The sequence below is a fragment of the Malus domestica genome, chromosome 03 (assembly GCF_042453785.1).
Source record: "Malus domestica chromosome 03, GDT2T_hap1".
In the NCBI taxonomy this organism is placed as follows: domain Eukaryota; kingdom Viridiplantae; phylum Streptophyta; class Magnoliopsida; order Rosales; family Rosaceae; genus Malus; species Malus domestica.
In genome coordinates this window covers 20,090,689-20,110,037 of record NC_091663.1, presented here as the reverse complement: position 1 = coordinate 20,110,037, position 19,349 = coordinate 20,090,689, and the positions used below count along the sequence as shown (strand labels likewise).

At 36.8% G+C, this 19,349-nt stretch overlaps 1 protein-coding gene across 2 annotated transcripts; it reads left to right on the top strand.

The window, feature by feature from the left end:
* Positions 1–8,065: 8,065 nt before the first annotated feature.
* LOC103448127 (la-related protein 1A) lies at positions 8,066–19,210 on the top strand. Of its 2 annotated transcripts, none has more exons than XR_011579324.1 (14): positions 8,066–8,667; positions 9,868–10,387; positions 10,813–10,984; positions 12,006–12,096; positions 12,261–12,332; positions 13,273–13,814; positions 14,613–14,694; positions 14,844–14,948; positions 15,025–15,365; positions 15,884–16,027; positions 16,155–16,266; positions 16,796–16,941; positions 17,077–17,181; positions 18,560–19,210. XR_011579324.1 is itself a non-coding variant. In XM_008387370.4 (14 exons), the coding sequence occupies exons 1-14, from the start codon at positions 8,449–8,451 to the stop codon at positions 18,711–18,713; spliced, it is 2,757 nt and encodes a 918-aa protein (XP_008385592.3). In that variant the 5' UTR covers positions 8,066–8,448; the 3' UTR covers positions 18,714–19,210. The 2 variants fall into 2 exon arrangements, 1 of the variants encoding a protein (XP_008385592.3); XM_008387370.4 differs by having other exon boundaries at positions 16,155–16,218.
* Positions 19,211–19,349: the final 139 nt, after the last annotated feature.

Genomic DNA, 19,349 nt, shown 5'->3' with positions numbered 1-19,349 from the left:
AATCAAATAAAATAGGAAACATAACCCTAAATTAAATGGTAAAATTCACCTAAAATCTGAACAGCCACGTTTTGGACCCATAAGCTACTCCAAAACTGACCCAATATAGCTGGATTTAATGTTTGGAATATTCTGAACACTTCTCCAGAATACCACGAAACCATCCGAGGTCATCTTGGGCTCCAAAAATACAATTTAAGCCCATAAACGTCATTTTCCAGCACCGCGCACTGCTCCTTTATTTTATCGCCAGAAAATAACCGCTTGGTGGAAAAATCCCAATATTTTGATACGATCAAGCTAAGTGACTCACAAACATCCTCCAACTGGAATTACTCCAAAATTTGTCCATTTGGTCCTGTTTTACTCCAGAGGAAGTCGAAAGTCCTATATTGAAAATATAATTCAAAGCATCACAATTCTTCCAAAATATTAACCAAAATATACTAAGATTAGGGTAAAATATATAATATAAAATCTACTCATCACGTAACTATTTGTGCGTACCTAGTGGACACTATGCCGCCTGGGGCAAGGATCTGGTGTTGGTAGATAGGCCGAGAGAAATAATCCCTAGCCACGGGTTGAGGGACATGAAGCAAGCATTGGGCCGGGAGTTGGTAATCTCTGGCTACGGGCGCAGAGACCACAGTGCTAGCATAGGGCCGGGAGTTATATTTAATCAGTGATCTTACTGGCAGCACACTGCGATTACGAGATGATCTGTGAAACGATTGATGTTTTGATTTTCGCGATATGTCTATTGAGATGTTTTTGGTTGCTAGGGTTGTCAGTAAACCTATCACTTTTTATGCTAGTAGTTTTCTTTATATAAACTGTGGGGGTTAGTATCTTGATAACTATTATTATTATTGTATATAGGAACTTAGTCCACTCACCTTTGTTTTGCGCCCCCATTCAGGTCTTGGAATCTAGGCATACAATCTCGATGTCCAGGCACTTCCGCATCGGCATCTTCGAGTCCTCTCGGTGTAGGACCTACTCCTTTGTTAACTAAATTTTTATATTATTTCTTTTAGTGTTCTAGTTAGTTGTATGCTCTAAACACATTCCTTAAATGCATATTCTTTATTCTTTTATATTTTTAAGTCTTATTTATTCCTTTATTCTCAGCATTTGCACTCAATAAATGGCTTTCGTCACCCTCAGGTGTCAGCCAGCACGTGCCTATCCTGGTATTCGAGGAATATCGTGATCGGGGCGTGTCACTGCCTACTTGATTACATGATTCCCATAAGTGGTTCCGCTTGGTTAATCCAGATTGGGGAACCACATTATTAGAGAGATGTCTATGGTTCCGCCTAGTTAATCTACATTAGGGGACCACGTACACTCTAGGGATGCCCCTGCCTTGTTAATCCGCATTGGGGGATTACGCACACCATAGAGTTGACCCTGCCTGGTTAGTTCGCATTTTGGGGAGGGGGTCACTGCCTACTCTGTCTACTCCTATACATGGTCCCGCCTGGTTAATCTGCATTGAGGGCACCATACTATCAGATGATTGCCTAAGGTTCCGCCTGGTTAATCCACATTGGGGGATCACGCTATTAGATGGATGCCTATGGTTCTGCCTAGTTAATCCATATTGGGGAACCATATGCATTCTAGAACGAAACTCCGTTGAGTGGTCCGTACCCTACTTCACCTCTATTCCGTTGAGTGATCCAGAATCGTATCTATTCGGGACTTCTGGTAAGTTGTTATGAATTTATAAGGTATGTATATGATTGTTATTATTATGATCAGATTAGTTGATCAATATGGCTAAAGAATGATATTGTGCTTTATTGGTTCTTTAATATGTTACATGCTATGAATTGTGGTATTGTGTTGAAAACCTGGCGAATTATATGATTGATGACATGGAAATCTTGGATGTCATATGCGTTCGTTAGTAGTTTTGAATCTAGTAATTCTTGTTTGTCGAGTTCCAATAATTGATTGAGGAATGCTATGCCTTTCTGCAAGAACATACTGTGATAAATGTCGAAATGTAGTGAATGGCAAATTACGAATGGCTTGATCCCATTTGAGGTTACGTAGGCAGTCTCACATGGACGTTAGATGCAGCCATAAAGTAAACGAAAAATTACTACGCTATTGGACCTTGAGTTGTGTTTTGTCCATGTCTCGAAGGTGAGGCATGATAGATGTACGGGTACATGGTGATGTCACTTGTCGATCCTGAATGTATATCGGGATCGGGGTGTGACATATAAGATAATCCTCACTCATAAATATCAATTGAATGCACACATCATTCAATTGTCTTTTCATGGTTGATGCACACACGCATTCAATCACCTATTTCATATATAATAAATATAATATATACCTCAGATATGCTTATGGCTGACAGTAATAACAATATAATATATGCTACAGATATACTCATGGCTGAGTAATAATAATATAATATTTGCACCATATATACTCATGATTGATAGTAATAATAAATATAAGAGTAAATTGTAGCAATGGTCCCTCAACTTTAATCAAATTGGAGCAATGGTCCCTCAACTAAAAATCTATTACTATTGGTCCCTCAACTTATCAAAATGTGTAGCTATAGTCATTTTCATCAATTTCGTCAAAATAAGTTATGTTGGAATAACCATTTATATAATTAGGATCCCTTAACTCATCAAAGTGTGTAATTATGGTCATTTTCGTCAACTACGTCAAAATTTTTTGTCAAAACGAGTTATGTTGGAAGAACCATTGTTACAATTGGGTTAAATTTAAGGGATCATTTCTCTAGTTGAATTAAAGTTGAGGGGCCAATGGTATGTATTTTTAGTTTAGGAACCATAGCTGCACGTTTTGATAAGTTGAGGGACCAATGGTAATGGATTTTTAGTTAAGGGACCATTGCTCTAATTGAGTTAAAGTTAAAGGACCATAGCTACAATTTACTCTAAATATAATATATGTCCCAGATGTACTCATGGCTTATGACAATAATAATATACAAAAATAACAGTTCTCTACTACCCTCTCAGTTCTTAATCATTTCAAAAATATATATTTATATCATTTCATAAAATAGAACGATGATTGGGTAACAATCACATTAGTAAATTCATGCTATACACGCAAATTAAATAACAAGGGAATATTCATAGTCAAATAGTTTATCACATAATATTAAAATCACCTATCGTCATGCAAAACAATGTGCATGTCACTGGGACGTCACATATCCCTAATGAGCCAAAAATGCTTTGATAGAACCCAATATAGTACACTAAACTCCATTTAGAAAACATAGCAGAACTGACACAAAAAACGAGGAGTATGTAATCGAGACGCACATCAATTAGGAACGACATGTCATCATGATGAGCCAACTAAGCTAAATGATAACTCATATATTTCATGCATTATACCATCCATTTCTAGCCTCTTTGTGATGTTTTTGAGTTAAACTAGTTGCATTTTACCTTATTTTGTGTTAGTGTGCAGTTACATGTACTTTTGGATCAATTTGAAGGCAAAAGAAGTAAAAACATGCCATTTTTGGAGCTAACCCTTATTCAAACGTGGAGAGAAGTTTAGTGACTTGTTTTGGAGCCTAAATAAAGTTGTTACTTGTTTTGAAGTCCAAATAAAGAATCCAAGACGAATATGGCTTGTTAGAAGACCAGAAGCATAATGGGAAAGGAATTGGATTATCTAGCATGATTTGGAAGAGCCAAATAAGAAAAAAGATTCAAAACCTTGGCTTGATGGTTGGGATCACTTTGCAATCAGCTGTAGCCCTATTTAGCATATCAATGAAGGAAGTTTTGTGAAACACATGTTCATTTAAGCAACATCTATAAGCATGCAATTAACAATTAAAGGCGGAATCATGCTTGCATGCACTTAAAAACAAAACATTAACCATGAAATTCAAAGCCTAGTAGATTGGTGAACCAAGACTCAACTCAAATCAAAGTGAGTTGAGAAATTATACCTTTGTAGATTCCTCTTTGCATAAGCAAGGGCTAATCACCCAAAGAGAGGGCCTTCATTCCTTACATCTTAGATCTATGGATTTGGATGGATGAAATGGTTCTCCAAGTTCCCAAAATAGAGAACCTCTAAGTCTCCACACCAAGGTAAGATTGATGAAGAAATGAGTGACCTTGGAGGAGAAAGATTACTAGCTAATCCCTCCAAGGGGGCCGGCCTCTTTAAAGAGAAAGGGAGAGACATGTTCTCTCCAATTTTCTCCAAAAGAAACCCTTAATGAATTTTGGCTATAAAGTTCTTTATATAGTCACTTCTTTAAGTGACCTAAAGAACCAAAAACCCTAATTCATATCAAATGGCCGGCCACAAAAGGGATTTGGGCTTTTGGGCCCTTGTGAATCTTTATTCATTAAATTGTCATACAACTTAAGTCAATGGGCTTGACGTTCGAAGCCCATTGGGCCTTAAGGTCCAAAACTATCCCGAGGTCTTTAACGAACTTGTTCGTTTGATTAATTAACATATTAATTAATCCTTGCCATAAACAATTAAACCATTTAATTATTCTTACTCATCTCCATTGTTTCTTCAATCTCCACCTTACACGGTGTACGATCCATTAGGTTCCTTTTAGCGAGGCAGTGGGCAATTAAAACCATTTCAAATCGATTGTGAATTGAAACTTACTTTCAATTCTCCCTTTAGTGATTATACACGTTTAGCGCTTCTACAAACCATGAGTGACACCTAGCAGCATATCATGGTTACCCAAGCTAACCAGAAGAGGTGGAGAACCTATTCAGTTTAGGATTACAAATGCAATACGGTCTTTCTCTAATACAATACTCTTGACCACATTGTTTGGTTTGATAGTTTATTCATGTCTATTATCCAATGTGATTCGTGTGCTTATATGATTACCTTGAATGTGATTTGGAACGACTTCCTAAATCTCATTCATACTCTGGCCAAAGATTCTTAATCATATCATAAAGTATTCTCCCTCAAACAGTTTGAAGGTTAGAGATCCCTTGTTGCGTATTCACTTACCTCCATGGCTAAGTGGCTTAACCCCAACTATGCCGTGGACACCCTCATTTTGGAGTGACTTTTGACATAATCAAAGATCAAGGACTTAACCACAAGACAACTATGATGCCTCAGGTCAAAGGACTACTTTGCATTATCTCAACCATGAGTTCTCATGTGACATGAATATGAGAACTCTTCGTTGATCGTGTTCAGTGAACTCATTCTCTATTGAGCACCTACGTACTTGTCTTGATGTCACACACACCAATGACTCGAGACTAGTCACTCTCCCTGAGAGAAGACACAGCACGTACTGATCTTAACAGACTGTTAATGCCCAATTGGCAATCCTATGATCAGGAACGTTTAGGATATGTATACAAAAGAATGGTCTCATGAATCTAACTTCTTTAGATTGCATTCTTCCAATCACATATTCATTGGACTTATCGTTTAAGCATATAACATTTATATGAGACGGCTTAAAACAATAATCTTTGCCCTTTATATTTAAACTACATTAGTTTAACTTGTGAAATGTCCGTATAGTATCATCATATGATTGGTTTTAGGGCACATTTCCAACAATCAATACTAGGGTTTCATATCACTTTTTCATAAGCCCCCCTTAGGGTCGCCCCTAGCTATCTCTTTTCTCTTTCTTTGGCCTTTCTTCCAAAAACAAAACCCTATTTCCTTTCACCATCCGCTGCCACTGAAGAAACCACGCAGCCGTGCTGTTCTTGCAGAATTTTAACATCAGAATTGCTTCAAGGGGTTTTCTTCTATGAACTTTAGTTTCACTCATGTTGTTCTTGATATTTATATATTCTGTAATCATGTTGTGTAATTAAGTTCATAGCTGGGGATTTCGATGTAGCCTTGCAAACCTACTCTATGTTATTAAGTTAAAGTATTCAAATTACCAATCTGTGTTCTTATTTCATTCATTGATTTTATAATATAATTTGTTTGTTGATCATAATGTTTGATCACCATTAGGGCTGCTTTTGAATTATTTGATCAAGGTTATAGTACGCATCATGCTTAATCTTGGTGGACATGTGAATGAATGAAAAAACTGCTATACATACATTCTGCCATATGATTTCTTTGGTTCTTTGAAGTTTTCTTGTTCTTAATGGATTCTTACTTGCTAATCTAAGTTGAACATCACAACTAGGTTGCAAATTATGAGTACTTGATCACAACCACACATCAAGATGGATGATCATAAATAAGTAAAACGAACCGTAGTTACAGATTGGAGAGTTGAATGCGTTTTGACTTAGTTTTCATGGAATTGACTTGTAATGGTGAAATCGGTATCCCTAGTTCCGTTCCCATCATTTCTGAATCAATCTATCATTCATCTTTATCTTGTCTTGCATTATAAGTTACTTTAGCTTTCAAAATAAAAATCTAAATTTAGTTTTCATTTTCATTGCTTACTTAGAGTTCACATAAGTCCATGTGGTTCAACACCCTTACTTTTGCCATTATATTATCCTTATATTTGCACTTGAAAAGTACACACACTAAGCTCCATCAAGCCTTAATGATATCCTATTTGAATTTCACGACAATCCAACAGGTCAGGTTATTGTTAATTACAAAAAACAGCCATACAATTAACTTAAAAATTGAATAATTGAATCATCTCATCGAATCTCAACAAACGAACCTTGGATATAGGCTCACGAGATTGAGAACATCTTGCTGTTCAAAATCCAAATCACCAAATTTTTCTTAAGCATCGTCTCGTACAATGATTTTCGACAAACTGAAACCCAGTTTTTCGATGTCAACCAAATTTTACAAGCATGTAGCTCAACATGAAGAATAACTTCTATACCTGCTACGAAGTCCCAAAGTGTACGGAAGGTAGCCGATTTTGCCGATAGAGGATGCGGTTCACCGCCGCTTCCACCTTTGAGCAAGAGTGTACTAGCCTTTCACTCTTGTTTTTGATCCATCACATACCTTAGTTCTAAGAGTTGAACTACGACGGTTTATTCTCATGGAGAGGGGTATGTAAACCATCTAAGAGTTAGATTCAACCACAAATCTTAAAGGGTGTATTCCGCTCCATGACAGAGATTGAAGGCCCTTCATCATGGTGATCAACATTGTGAAAACAAAGCAGCGCTTTAAGAGGTGATTGATCTAAGTATGGGAATAATTGATACAGTCCTGGGTGAAGAACAAACCCTCTTAGATGGGCTATCAACTCCCTTCTCAAGATCCTTTGACGTTTGAAAACTTGTTCTCCAACATTAGAGGCCTTCGAAAGTTTGATGGCATTAGCTTCAACATATTTGACATAACGGGCTACCTTCATAGGCGATGCTTTGGCAAATCTAGAACATTACATTTGACATCGTTGCAAATGAATTCGTTCCATTAAGCTAGAGATTCATCAAGCTAGGTATTGACTTTATGGGTGGTGGTTGCCTTAGAGCTTTTTGTTGTAATACATTTCTTTCTTATAAAAGAGCTTTTTGAGTAAACTTCGATGAAAGAGTCCAAGTTAAGCTAAATTCAACCTCTCTTGTATAAACATTTATGAGCTTAACACGCCGAGTATACACAAAGCTCAAACTTTCTTTGTTTAAAATAATGTGTAGATTTATTTGAGCTTAACTCAAACTTAATCGCAAACCGAATAACAAAAGAAGAACAAATTGAACACGAGTCGAACTCGAACTGAATTAAGCCGCTCTACACTCCTACTCTCCACAAGTAATGTTTTTTTTTTTTTTTTTTTTTGAACAAACAATATTATATACACTAAGGGGGAGGGATGGGGTCAACCTTACAGTGAGTTAGTAATAATGTAGTTCAAATTCGCCTTTAGCGAGAATCGAACGTAATATCTCTCACTTACGAATGAATAGGAATACTAAACCGTAGTACTAAGTGATATCTCTACGAAAAACGTTAAAAATGAAACTTGTACGTTTCATATATAGCAATCTGGAAGTGGAAGTAACCAAACAGTGGTCGGTCAGTCAGGCTGTCAAATAGACAAACACCCTTTGACTCGGGCATCAATAAATCCTCATATAAAAGGAGCCCAAACCTTGCGCGCACTTGCTTTCGTTGGCGTTCGCAACCGCAACTGTCAATCCCTCTCTCTTTCTTGCTCGCTCAAACTCTCTCTCTCTCGCTCTTCTCCCCTTAAAACCCTAACTCCCACCAAACCCATGTCGGAATGAAACAGTACAAAACCCCGCAGCTCCTCCCAGTAGCCCTCCAAGATCTTGATATTCCTGCCCAAGCGAGTCCCTTGGCCTCAATTTTACACCTTTGCCACTGACACAGTGACACTGTCGTCTCTCTTGTCACCCTCTATCGATAATCTATAATCTATTGAAAGGAAAGGAAAGCAAAGCAAAGAAAAGGAATTTTGTTTTGGTGAGATCGGAGGGAGTGATGGTGATGGCTGAGAATGAGGTTAGGGATGACCAGAGGGACCTCAATGTCAATGGCGGCGGGCCCAAGTCCCCATGGAAGACTCCGGTCTCCCTCGAATCTTCCGTCATGGCCGCTGAGTCCTGGCCTGCTCTGGCCCAAGCCCAAAGGCCCAAGAGTTTGGATGCTGCCGCAAAGCCACCAGCTGCGCAGCCGTCTACCCTGCCCGCGCCTGTGCAGGTAATTCCAGGGAAACTGTTTGGTACTTGTTGGAAATGTGTAAAATTATAATGTACGGAACATGCATTGCTAACTCTTCAATCTTTACTTTCCGAGAAGAGATTTGAATAATTAACTTATTAAACTATCAAATTGTTTTGGAAATCCTCATAGTATGGAGGAGGCCTCCAATTATTCCTGTGGAGCCTGATGCAGCTGTACTCGCCGCTGCTGCTTTTGCCCGAGCATCCATCGAAAGAATAGTATAACTTTAAATAAAAGATTACTAATTGGAGAGCATAGTCTTTTGTTTTTTTATTCTTTTTCTTTTTTTTCTTTTTATAAGAAACAAAGTTTCCTAGATATAAGTTTATCTAACCACCTGATCTGAATGAGGTTGAAAAGAAAAAAAATGAAGGGGCCGGAGGGAATTAGAAGATTGCTGTTCTATACACATCTGAAATGTATATGTAGGTATGCAATATTGTTTAATAATTGTACATGTCTTGCACACGTACATGTGTTTAAACCATGTATCTGAAATGGTCACGTTGTGGAATTCTCTCGAAAAAAGTTCCTCTAAGCAGACTGCTAAATATGAATTTTGCTTTGTTTTCAGCATTTTGTTACCAAGAGAGCTATATCAGAAAATTATTTGTTTTCCACTACCAAACCGGCTCACTATGCACTAATCTCTCTCTCTCTCTCTCTCTCTCTCTCTCTCTCTCTCTCTCTTTCTCTTCTGCCATTCCTGGTTAATTTTATTAGAATATAATTCTTGTGTTATGTTAGGAATGCCTTGATCTCTTTTGACACTGAATTATATCTGTTGGGTAATTTGAGGGAAATTTGAATAATATACCAATGAAGAATGTCTTGCTTCTTGGTTATTGTTTCCATTTTGTTTTGGCACTAGAGAGTCCTTCTCTCGTAAAGTTATTTTACAACTTGTCAAGGGACTGTAATAGGAAAGTTGGACCTGTTGTTATTTTGGTCCTGTTGTTCACATGTCTAGCAATAATTCTTTGAGAGACAAAAAAATTGATTAATAGCATTTGGAGGGGGGTTATTTGGAATTTTTAATGCTAGGTCCTGTGATCTGACCATCGAAATTACTACCTTGTTCTTTGAAAAAAGGAAATGAAAAGAAAGATACATGCTACTTCAGTTCATCTGGTTGCTAACTGTTTTTGCTTTTATATGTTCTGCTTGGTCATGCAGGGATTAGTCATGCAGCAGAAGTCGAATGGGTCTGGAAACTCCAACGCTTCACACAAGCATTCATCATCACATCACCAAAAAGGCCCTAGGCACAACCCAAAAGCTGCACCTCCTTTTCCAGTACCCGTACCCTACCATCAACAACCACTTCCTCCTGTTTTTCATACCATGGTACAACCCCACATTCTGGCTTCTGGGTATGCTTACCAGCCATACGCTGGACATCCAAGTGTTGGAAATCATATTGCAAAATCTGGATGTGAGACCTCAGTGCAAAATTTTGTGCAACCAGTTCAACCTCAGCCACGAGGTAATCCAAATGCTTATGGTGTCAATTTTTCTTCTAGAAGACCCAACATGCACGAACATGGTGGCCCTTGGAATCATACTTGGCATCAACAGCGAGCATTTAACCCCAGAGAGAACATTCCTGTGCAGCAGGGTGTTGGACCTATCCCTTTCTTAAGACCTCAGTTTTTTGGTCCAGCCCCAGGGTTCATGGTCGGCCCAAGCATTCCTGGTAGTTCTATCATACCGGTGCTGAGCTGTCTTATTTTGATTTCAGTTATATATATATATATTTTTTTTATTTCTATGCAATTTTCTATTTGGATTCATACAGCCGACCCCACTTAGTGGGATAAGACTTTGTTGTTGTTGTTGTATGCAATTTTCCATTTCTCCCTTGGTTTTTGACTATTTCCAGTGTCAGCACTATACTTGAATTTTAGTTATCTGAAAAAGGAGAAATCAGTATCTTGAATGAATTATATGTATTATCATGTATTATTTGTATACATGTATTATTTGTATTATTTCCATTTCTCGTAATACTCGAGTGGTTGCTGCTCCTTTATTCTCCATTTATGAATTATATGTATTATTTGTATACATGTGTTGTTCAGTATTAGATTCTTCCCGCAATGATTTATCTCAATTACACAGGACCTGCACCCATATGCTATCTTCCAGTTCCACCACTGGGCGCAATTAGGGGACCTCATCCTCCTAGCTTTATGCCGCATCCTTTAAATCCGGGGGCTCCATTACCACCCTCAGAAACACATACATTATCATTGAGGGACAATATTATAAAGCAAATAGAGTATTATTTCAGGTAATTTGTTTAAGAAAGACTCTTTTCTGGCCAAATTCAGTGTTTGTGCATCACCTGCAAGCTAGTGCATATATGTGTTTGCATTGCACTGTTGAGAAAACTTTCCTCTTTAGCATAATTATGATAAACTATACAACTTAATAGGAGAAATTGAAGCTAAAAATGCTATTCATTTGTTGTTTAATGAGATGCTGTATTCATTCAATCAGAAAGATGTATTATCAAAATTAGTTTTTCTTAGAGGAATCTTACTATCTTGACAGATTTCTTATCTTTTCTTTTTATTGAAAGGTACGAAAAGAAACTTAGAAACCAAAATGTAATAGTCTGGAAGAAATAGAATAGAATGGGTGATACGAAAGGATTAAAGATGATCTTATCTCTCCAACGTGCTTTCAATATCAATATATGTTATTCCAATGCTTTAATTAGAGAACCCATTAATGAGCATTTTGAACTTTGTTATACCTCATGGCGTGATTGTTAAGTCTTAACACATGGAAGGAAGTTTTGTCAATTATGAAATCACACATTCTCAACCCTCTCTGCTAAGAGTAGTTAAAATTCCAAAAGAAAGAATTTGATAGTTCATATTTCACTTTGGTCTGTACAATTTCCACACCCTCCAGTATGAGGACATGGTGCTTGTTCTAAGCTGATTTCAACCTTTTAAGACGAAAATGAGTATTTCATATATATAGGTCCTTCACACATCGTATGCCTTCAGGTCTTCTAAATTGGTGGAAGTATATAAGATAACTCAACTGATGGTATTTAATCTGGTTTAGGATGTATGATTATAAATTGAAATATAATCAAGCTGTGATTTCTTCTTTTTTGTTTTGCTTAATTTGTTAGCTGCTGTATGTAAGGGTAAAATTATCACTAGATTTAAGTTATCTCTTTGTCAGGGATATGACAGATTTTTCACACATAATGAGAGGGAGTGTTCTCTTAAACATGGCATAGATAACAAAAATATTTCTTTTATTAGTTAACTCTTAATCTCTCTTTGGGGCAGCGATGAAAATCTAAAGAATGACCGTTACTTAATTTCGTTGATGGATGACCAAGGATGGGTCCCAATAACCACCATTGCGGACTTTAAAAGGGTATGTTGTGGTACCATAGTAGACATTGCAGAAGCTAAGTAACACATGCTGAACCAGTTTTGCTTTTGGTCAGCTGTGTAATCTATTATATTAGTTCATTTGTCTTCCTGTTTTGTATCTTACAATAATGTAAATGAGCTATCTTTTGATATTTTGTGTTACAGGTTAAGAAAATGTGTACAGACATAGCATTTATCCTTGACTCACTGCTGGGCTCAACTACTGTAGAAGTGCAGGTTAATCTTTTTTCTTCTCTTATTTTAATGTAGCATGTCGTAAGATTTTTTTATGGAGTAACAACCTGTTTTTGCCGTCCATTGTTCTCTTTCTCAACTACTGTAGTATCCAACCTTTTCTTTCCTTTCTCTTCGTCCCTCTTCCAACCTTCAATATCATAGTTAAATAAAACTTTACATTCATAGTTAGTCTGATTTCTCTGAACTGGCTAAAATGTCTAAGTTCTCTTCTCCTACCATTAACAGGCTAGATATAATGTCTTTGTTGAAAAAATTTCCTTTCCTAGTTTTCCTATTCAACCACCTTTTAGGTTGCAGATGTTTCCCTTCATTTGATTTCAGGTTTTTCTTTGTGTTTTAATTTTTGTTCTTTTTATACTTCTTGGTTCTCTTTTTCCTGTCTATAGTTATGCCTGTGAAGATGTGTAGATGAGGACTGTCGTTGTCTTCATAAGAAAATAATTGATATGATGTATTTAGATGCAAATCTGTATTAAGATTGGATCTTAAAATCTGAAGAGATGGTCATTTGAAAGCATCGACATGATTCATGTCTTGATACATTAATAATTCATGTGGTGGATATAATTTGCTCATCAACACCACAGTAGGTTAGAGAAGACTCTCCTTACATATCAAAGAATTATTACGGTGTTGTAACCGTGAAAAAGAAATAGAAATGACGTGGAGTTTGAATTGGTAGTTTATTACCTTTGTTTAATAATTTTTTATTGTAACTCTGCTTTTATTTCTTCCTAGTTTGTGCCTTTCTATTGTTTGAGATGCTGCGTTTGACTTTGATTGGTGTCACTTATGTTATCTGTCATAGCAATGCAAATTATTCAGAGAAATTGGCAGGTATGCTGACAAGTTATGACTGGTTTTGAAATATATTGCTTCTTTTGCTCTGACATGCACTTGTTTTGTTTCGTCTTTGTAGGCTAACAAGATACGAAGACGTGATGAGTGGTCAAAGTGGATTGCAGATTCTGCAGACTCAATGTTAACTTCCAAGCCGCAAACCCCCTTGGTTCAAGTTGAAGATAGGTATATCAATGCTCCTGAGAATAATGCCAGCAATGATAGAAGGAAAACTTATGAGGAAAAAGTTGAAGTTTTATCAGATGGAAAAAATTTGATGTCGTGCATGCCATCAAATACCATACCTGACACTGATAATCAATTTGATGGTGGATCACTAGCATCTTCTGATAATAATAGTGCTTTAAATGAAAAGTTGACTTCCAAATCAAATTGCAAGTCCTTGGATCCCAAAATGGATCATTGCTCAGACCGCCCATACCACTCAGAGGGAATTGAAACTGGAAGATATGATGATGATAGGCCTGAAGGCATGCCTTCAGATATGGATATGAAGAATCTTGGACATCTGTCTAATGATTTTGCAAACACATTTATGCTGGATGAAGAGCTAGAGCTTGAGCAGAAAATAATAAAGGATGATCGTTCTCCTATTAGAAGGTATGGAACTTTTTTTTGTTGCATTTGATTGATGCGACTTATGCACGATGTCTTTCTAGTTCCTTTAATTCTTGGTACTTTACAGTTTCAATAAACCAAAACTAGCATCTCTATGGAAACCCTTACTCCACCCTTTGGGCAATAGGTGGGGAAACCCCATGTGCACAAAATCACCCGTACCCATGAGAACTATAAGCACCATGGGTTTGGGCCCCCAATGGATTTCCAGGGGTACCTAGTGATGAAGAAAATGACCCAACATTGGTTAAATATGATTTGAGGTAGGGCAAACTACCTGATTGAATGTAAATATCGTTTCAATTGTTCCATCCTTCCAAGTAGATCTAAACTCATTGTAAAGACAAATTGAGAAAGGGGCACCAATCACCATGTGTTTTTCTTCCCCGTTTGGATACTGGGGTGTGCTTGTGGTGAGATTCTATTTCCCTAGTAGTTGGCTTCTTTTTTTCTTTTTTTTTCTTTTTTTTTTAATTTTTTATAATTAAAATGCTTTTGTTTTTGTTCTGTTATTCATTTGAAAAACTTGTGTGTTGGAAACCTTGTGATCTCTATTCACGTGGCTATGTGCCAGTGCTCGTATATTTCCCTCGCTTATTTCTTTCTTTTTTGTTGGTGGACCAAAATTAGTGGTTGAACTTGAGCTTTCTTTTTAAATTGTGCCTAAGAATTTTTGCTTATCCTGGCTAATTACTCTTGCTTCAATAGCATTACAAGACTATGATCATGAATTTGAATATACATGTGGCTTACTACTTGTTGTATGTGTTCATATGACAGTGTTGGCCGGACGATTGATGATGAATATGATGAGATTGTAGTCAATGATCAGGATGTCCAGAGACTTGTAATTGTCACCCAGGTATGCTGCTAACAAAAAGTGTCTTGAGACTGTTTTTTTCATGCAAAGGTCCTTTTTGTATTTGTTTGATTAGTTTTTCGACTTAGTGAGATTTTAATTTCATGTATGTAGCATTTTGATAAGTAGCCATTTCTTTGTTTTCTGTGCAGAATAGTAGAGTAGGCGAAGGATCTAAACCTGATGATAAAGAATCAAAAACCCTTTCCAATGAGCTAGCGTCTGCTATAAATGATGGGCTTTACTTCTATGAGCAGGTTCAGAACATCCCCATGGAGTTTGTTAATTACCGTACTTCACTATCCTGGCTCTTAACATATGTTCAATTAGCAGGAACTGAAAACCAAGCGATCAAACCGTAAAAAGAACAGCACCAGCCATGACAATAGAGATGCAAACTCAAGATTTTCAAGCATTTCCAAAGGCTTTTCAAAATTAAAGCCTGGTGAAATATCTGGCAGTGGTATTGGCATTGAAGAGTCTGGAAGTGCTAATTCACGGAAGAAGCAAAATAGACTCTCCCAAAATCATCAATCGTCCCCTAGACAGCGTTTCTTCTCAAGCAACTTTAGAAATTATGGTACTGGTCGGAACAATCTAGGAGTTGTATCAGAAAGTCCACCAAGTAACTCTGTTGGCTTTTTCTTTAGTTCCACGCCTCCTGAAACTCATGGGTTAGTTGAAATGGATGGTACTTTGGTTTTGGATTTCTTTCTTCAGTAGAGTAATTCTTTCTAGTGATTTAGAAGTTTGTCTATCTTGCTTCTGAGATGAGCAATTGTATTTACAGTCCTGCTCTCCTTAGGTCCTCATTTTGAGGACTTGTGAGGACCAAATGCATGTTAGGCACAAGATTATATTAGTTTAGATCTAAGGGCTTAAAATATTTGACAACCTAATAAAGCAAAACCAACTTAAAATCCATGAACCATTAGAAAACTCATTTTCTTGTTTTGCTTTATTAAGTTGTCAAATATTTTAAGCCCTTGGATCTAAACTAATATAATCGTGTGGCTAATATGCATGTGGTCCTCACAGACTCAAAATGAGGACCTTAGGAGAGCAGGACTCTTGTAATTAATAAAACTTAAAATCAAGGGCAATATCTGCAATACTAAGCTTATGTGATGTTAAGTATATTTGCTCTTATCATTCCAAGAAGCTAATACAAATATAAAATTTTCATTTACAGACCAAGGCCTTCAAAATTGAGTGTCTCTCCTCATGGGTTTCTCTCAGGCAGTAGTCCACCAGTGGGTTCTGTGCCAAAGTCCTTTCCACCATTTCAGCATCCAAGTCATCAACTTCTGGAAGAAAATGGTTTTAAACAGCAGAAGTAAGGGATGTAATTTTTACTCTTGTATGTGTGTGATAGGTAGAGACAGAGATATATTGATATGTGTGTGTGCGCACTTGTGCGTGTGTGTATACATATATGCTGACATGGCTGCCATTCCTTTTAGGTACCTCAAGTATCATAAGCGGTGCCTGAATGACAGGAAGAAGTTGGGAATTGGTTGCAGTGAGGTGGTCTTTTATCTGAATTGATTTATTGAATATACTCATCGAAATTTGGTACCCACTTCCACTTAATTGTTGCATCTCTATGTTTGTCTGAGTATGTGACAACACTTTCTGTTTGCAATTATATACTAGGCCCTTAAAATAAGGGAATTGTTATTGACACTCCAAAAATATCGTTTTGCACTCCTCACAAACATATTTTTCTTCCTAAATATAGAAAGTATGAAGTGCAAAATGAGAATTTTGGAGTGCCAATAACAATTCTCTTAAAATAAATATAAAGTATTGATCAATTAAGCATGGATGGTGGATAAAGTTCTGGATTTGTGGGGTTCATATTATATCTATAGTGCTTTATATTTGTAGTATCAGAAAGTGAGGACTTTTTTTATCGCATTCGGATGCACTAGAATTGTTGGTCCTTGCCTCAAGTATACAAATGGGATTTTCACGTCTCTTCGTTATGCAATTTTATCTAACATTAAATTATCTAGTTTTTATGCAGTCATTTTTCAATACCCATATAAAAAATTCCAGTTACATGATTGGCAGTTATTTACGGTGAAATGTTCCCATGCAGGAAATGAATACTCTCTATAGATTTTGGTGTTATTTTCTAAGAAACATGTTCAACTCTTCAATGTATGATGAGTTCCGAAAGTACGCACTTGAAGATGCTGCTGCTGGTTATAATTATGGAGTAGAGTGCCTTTTCAGGTTCTATAGGTTAGTGATAAAATTGTGGTCGTTTCCCGTTTTATTAATATTGGCAATCCCCTCTTGAATTCTCAGCTTAACTTGTGGTTTCAGTTATTTAGTACTATATGTGTGTTTATGTGTGTGCATGTTTTCTTGTTTTAGTTATGGTTTGGAGAAGGATTTTAGAGAGGACTTGTACAAGGACTTTGAACAGCTCACACTTGACTTTTACCATAAAGGCAATCTCTATGGCCTGGAAAAATATTGGTAATAATTCTTCCTTTTTCTTTATGATGTAACAGATTGGGGCTTTTTTTTCCTTCATTGGGTTGATGTTGTGTAAGCCTATTAGAAACATTTTCGGTTAAGAATTCTTTTTATATTCGAAAGAAGAATTCAACAGTAAATGGAAATAAAGTGAATATAAATAAATAAAAAATGAATTTTCTACTGGAAAATTGACCATAGTGTTCTGTTACAGTTGATAGGATTTTGATTAATTCCTTGAAACCTTGTGATGTAGAATTTTGGTTTCCTAAATGTTTGATTAGGCTAATGTGATCAGAATAGTTCTGTTGATTCTTTCATAATTTATGGTCCTCCTGAGTTTTTTTTTGGATCCCTGTACCATTAATTATGTATGTTACTGCAAGACTTTTATGGTCTTCCGGAGTATCAGATACTCCGGGATTTTTAATCGTTACATCTTGGGGCTTTTTAACCATTAGGTCTTGATTTTTGTGTTGTTTATCAAAGATCTAATGTTTAACAAGTCCGGAGCACCATAGAAAATGCCATAATACTGATATGGATATCATCGATACTCGATTCCCAATGCTCATTTTCTCATTCTTGTTATAGTTTTTCTAGTAGTTTTGCACTGTGTTCCATATTTAATTATGCATCTTATCACTGTTTGTAACCACTTATAAAGCTTTCGCAAACCACTCTCCTCTATGTTTAGTTATTGGATCCTCTTGGAGAACAAATCGAAAGGCTGCTATGGTTGAGAGAATGGAAGGTCACCTAAAGAACTCTGCTTGGTAATTTGGTGTAGCTACCAATATGAAGAAGATAGTTGGATTTACTGTGAAGCAGAAGGTAGACGATTTCATCGAGGGCTGTGAAGCTAGGGTAATGGATATTAGCCTAATAGGATGAATTATCAAGAATTGTTTGAACTCGTGGTTGAGATCAATACTGTCCAGGTTGTACTATCCTTGACTGCAAAATAGGCTGAAGCAAAATACGAGAATTCGATTTACCATATTGAAGCAATCAAGGACGAAGTATGGATGCCACAGAAGGTTTTATTACTTCAAGTCTTGTGTAGGTATTGCAGAAATTGGCAATGATACAAAAAAATACGACCTTAAGTGTTGATGATTTACAGAAGGCCCGCGTTCACCTATATTTATGATCATTTCATTTAACGATAGCTAAACTTAATGATAAACACTTATATTATTTAATGTTCTCATTTAGAACTCATGGAATTGAAGATGTTTATTAGGTAACATTCATGCATCACTTTGTTGAACTGAATACTGTTTGAGTTTTAGACAATCTGGTAGTAATCCTCATCTCATCCAAACTCTGCATTTAACTGGCTTTGTATAAATTTGAATTCCTTGTGCACATGCAGGGCTTTTCATCATTATCGTCAACAACAGGATCAGAAAGAGTCTCTAATGAAACATCCGGAATTGGATCAGTTGCTCAGTGAAGTATACTGTCGCTTGGAGGACTTTCGTGCCAAAGAGAGAGCCACTGCCATGAAAGAGAGGAGTCACCAGTAGCCGGTAGTTACTAGTAAGTAATGCCTATAATCAATCCCACAGCGACATTGAAGTGATGGCGTTCCAATTTTGAAAGACAATTCTGACAGATTTACTACGGGAGTCAGTTTGCAGCTTCTGGTTTGGAGGCAAAGAAAGGAGATGATTTCTGTATGTTATGTGTTGATGGATTTTACGCCTTGTGAAGGAGGCAGCGGCTGCCGCTGCCGGCTGCTCAGTTTTTTGCTCAGGGTTTTCCTGGCTCCTGGCCCCTGGCTCTATCTTTTATTGGAGTTATCTGCAAGCCTGAAGAGGGTGCCTCTGTTTTATCTCAGTCATTTCTGTCCTCTGGATTGCAACCTGTACATAGGAAAGAACAATTTTGTTTAGGAAAAAAAAAAAAAAAAAAAAAAAAGAGTGAGAGAGGGATGAAAAAAGAGACCCAAAAGAAAGGGAACATGTAGTTTAGACCTTGTGAAAATTGACCAATAAGAAACTAAAATTGCATTTTGTTTTTATCTCTCAGCGTCTTATCAAATTTTCTTTTTTATTTTCTTTTTTTCTTCATATATTTATGGATGTTTTAAAATTAGTGAAATCAAAGTGCCCCTGCCATTAGGGAGAATCTGGTGGATGATCAATTGGAAAGGTCTCGCG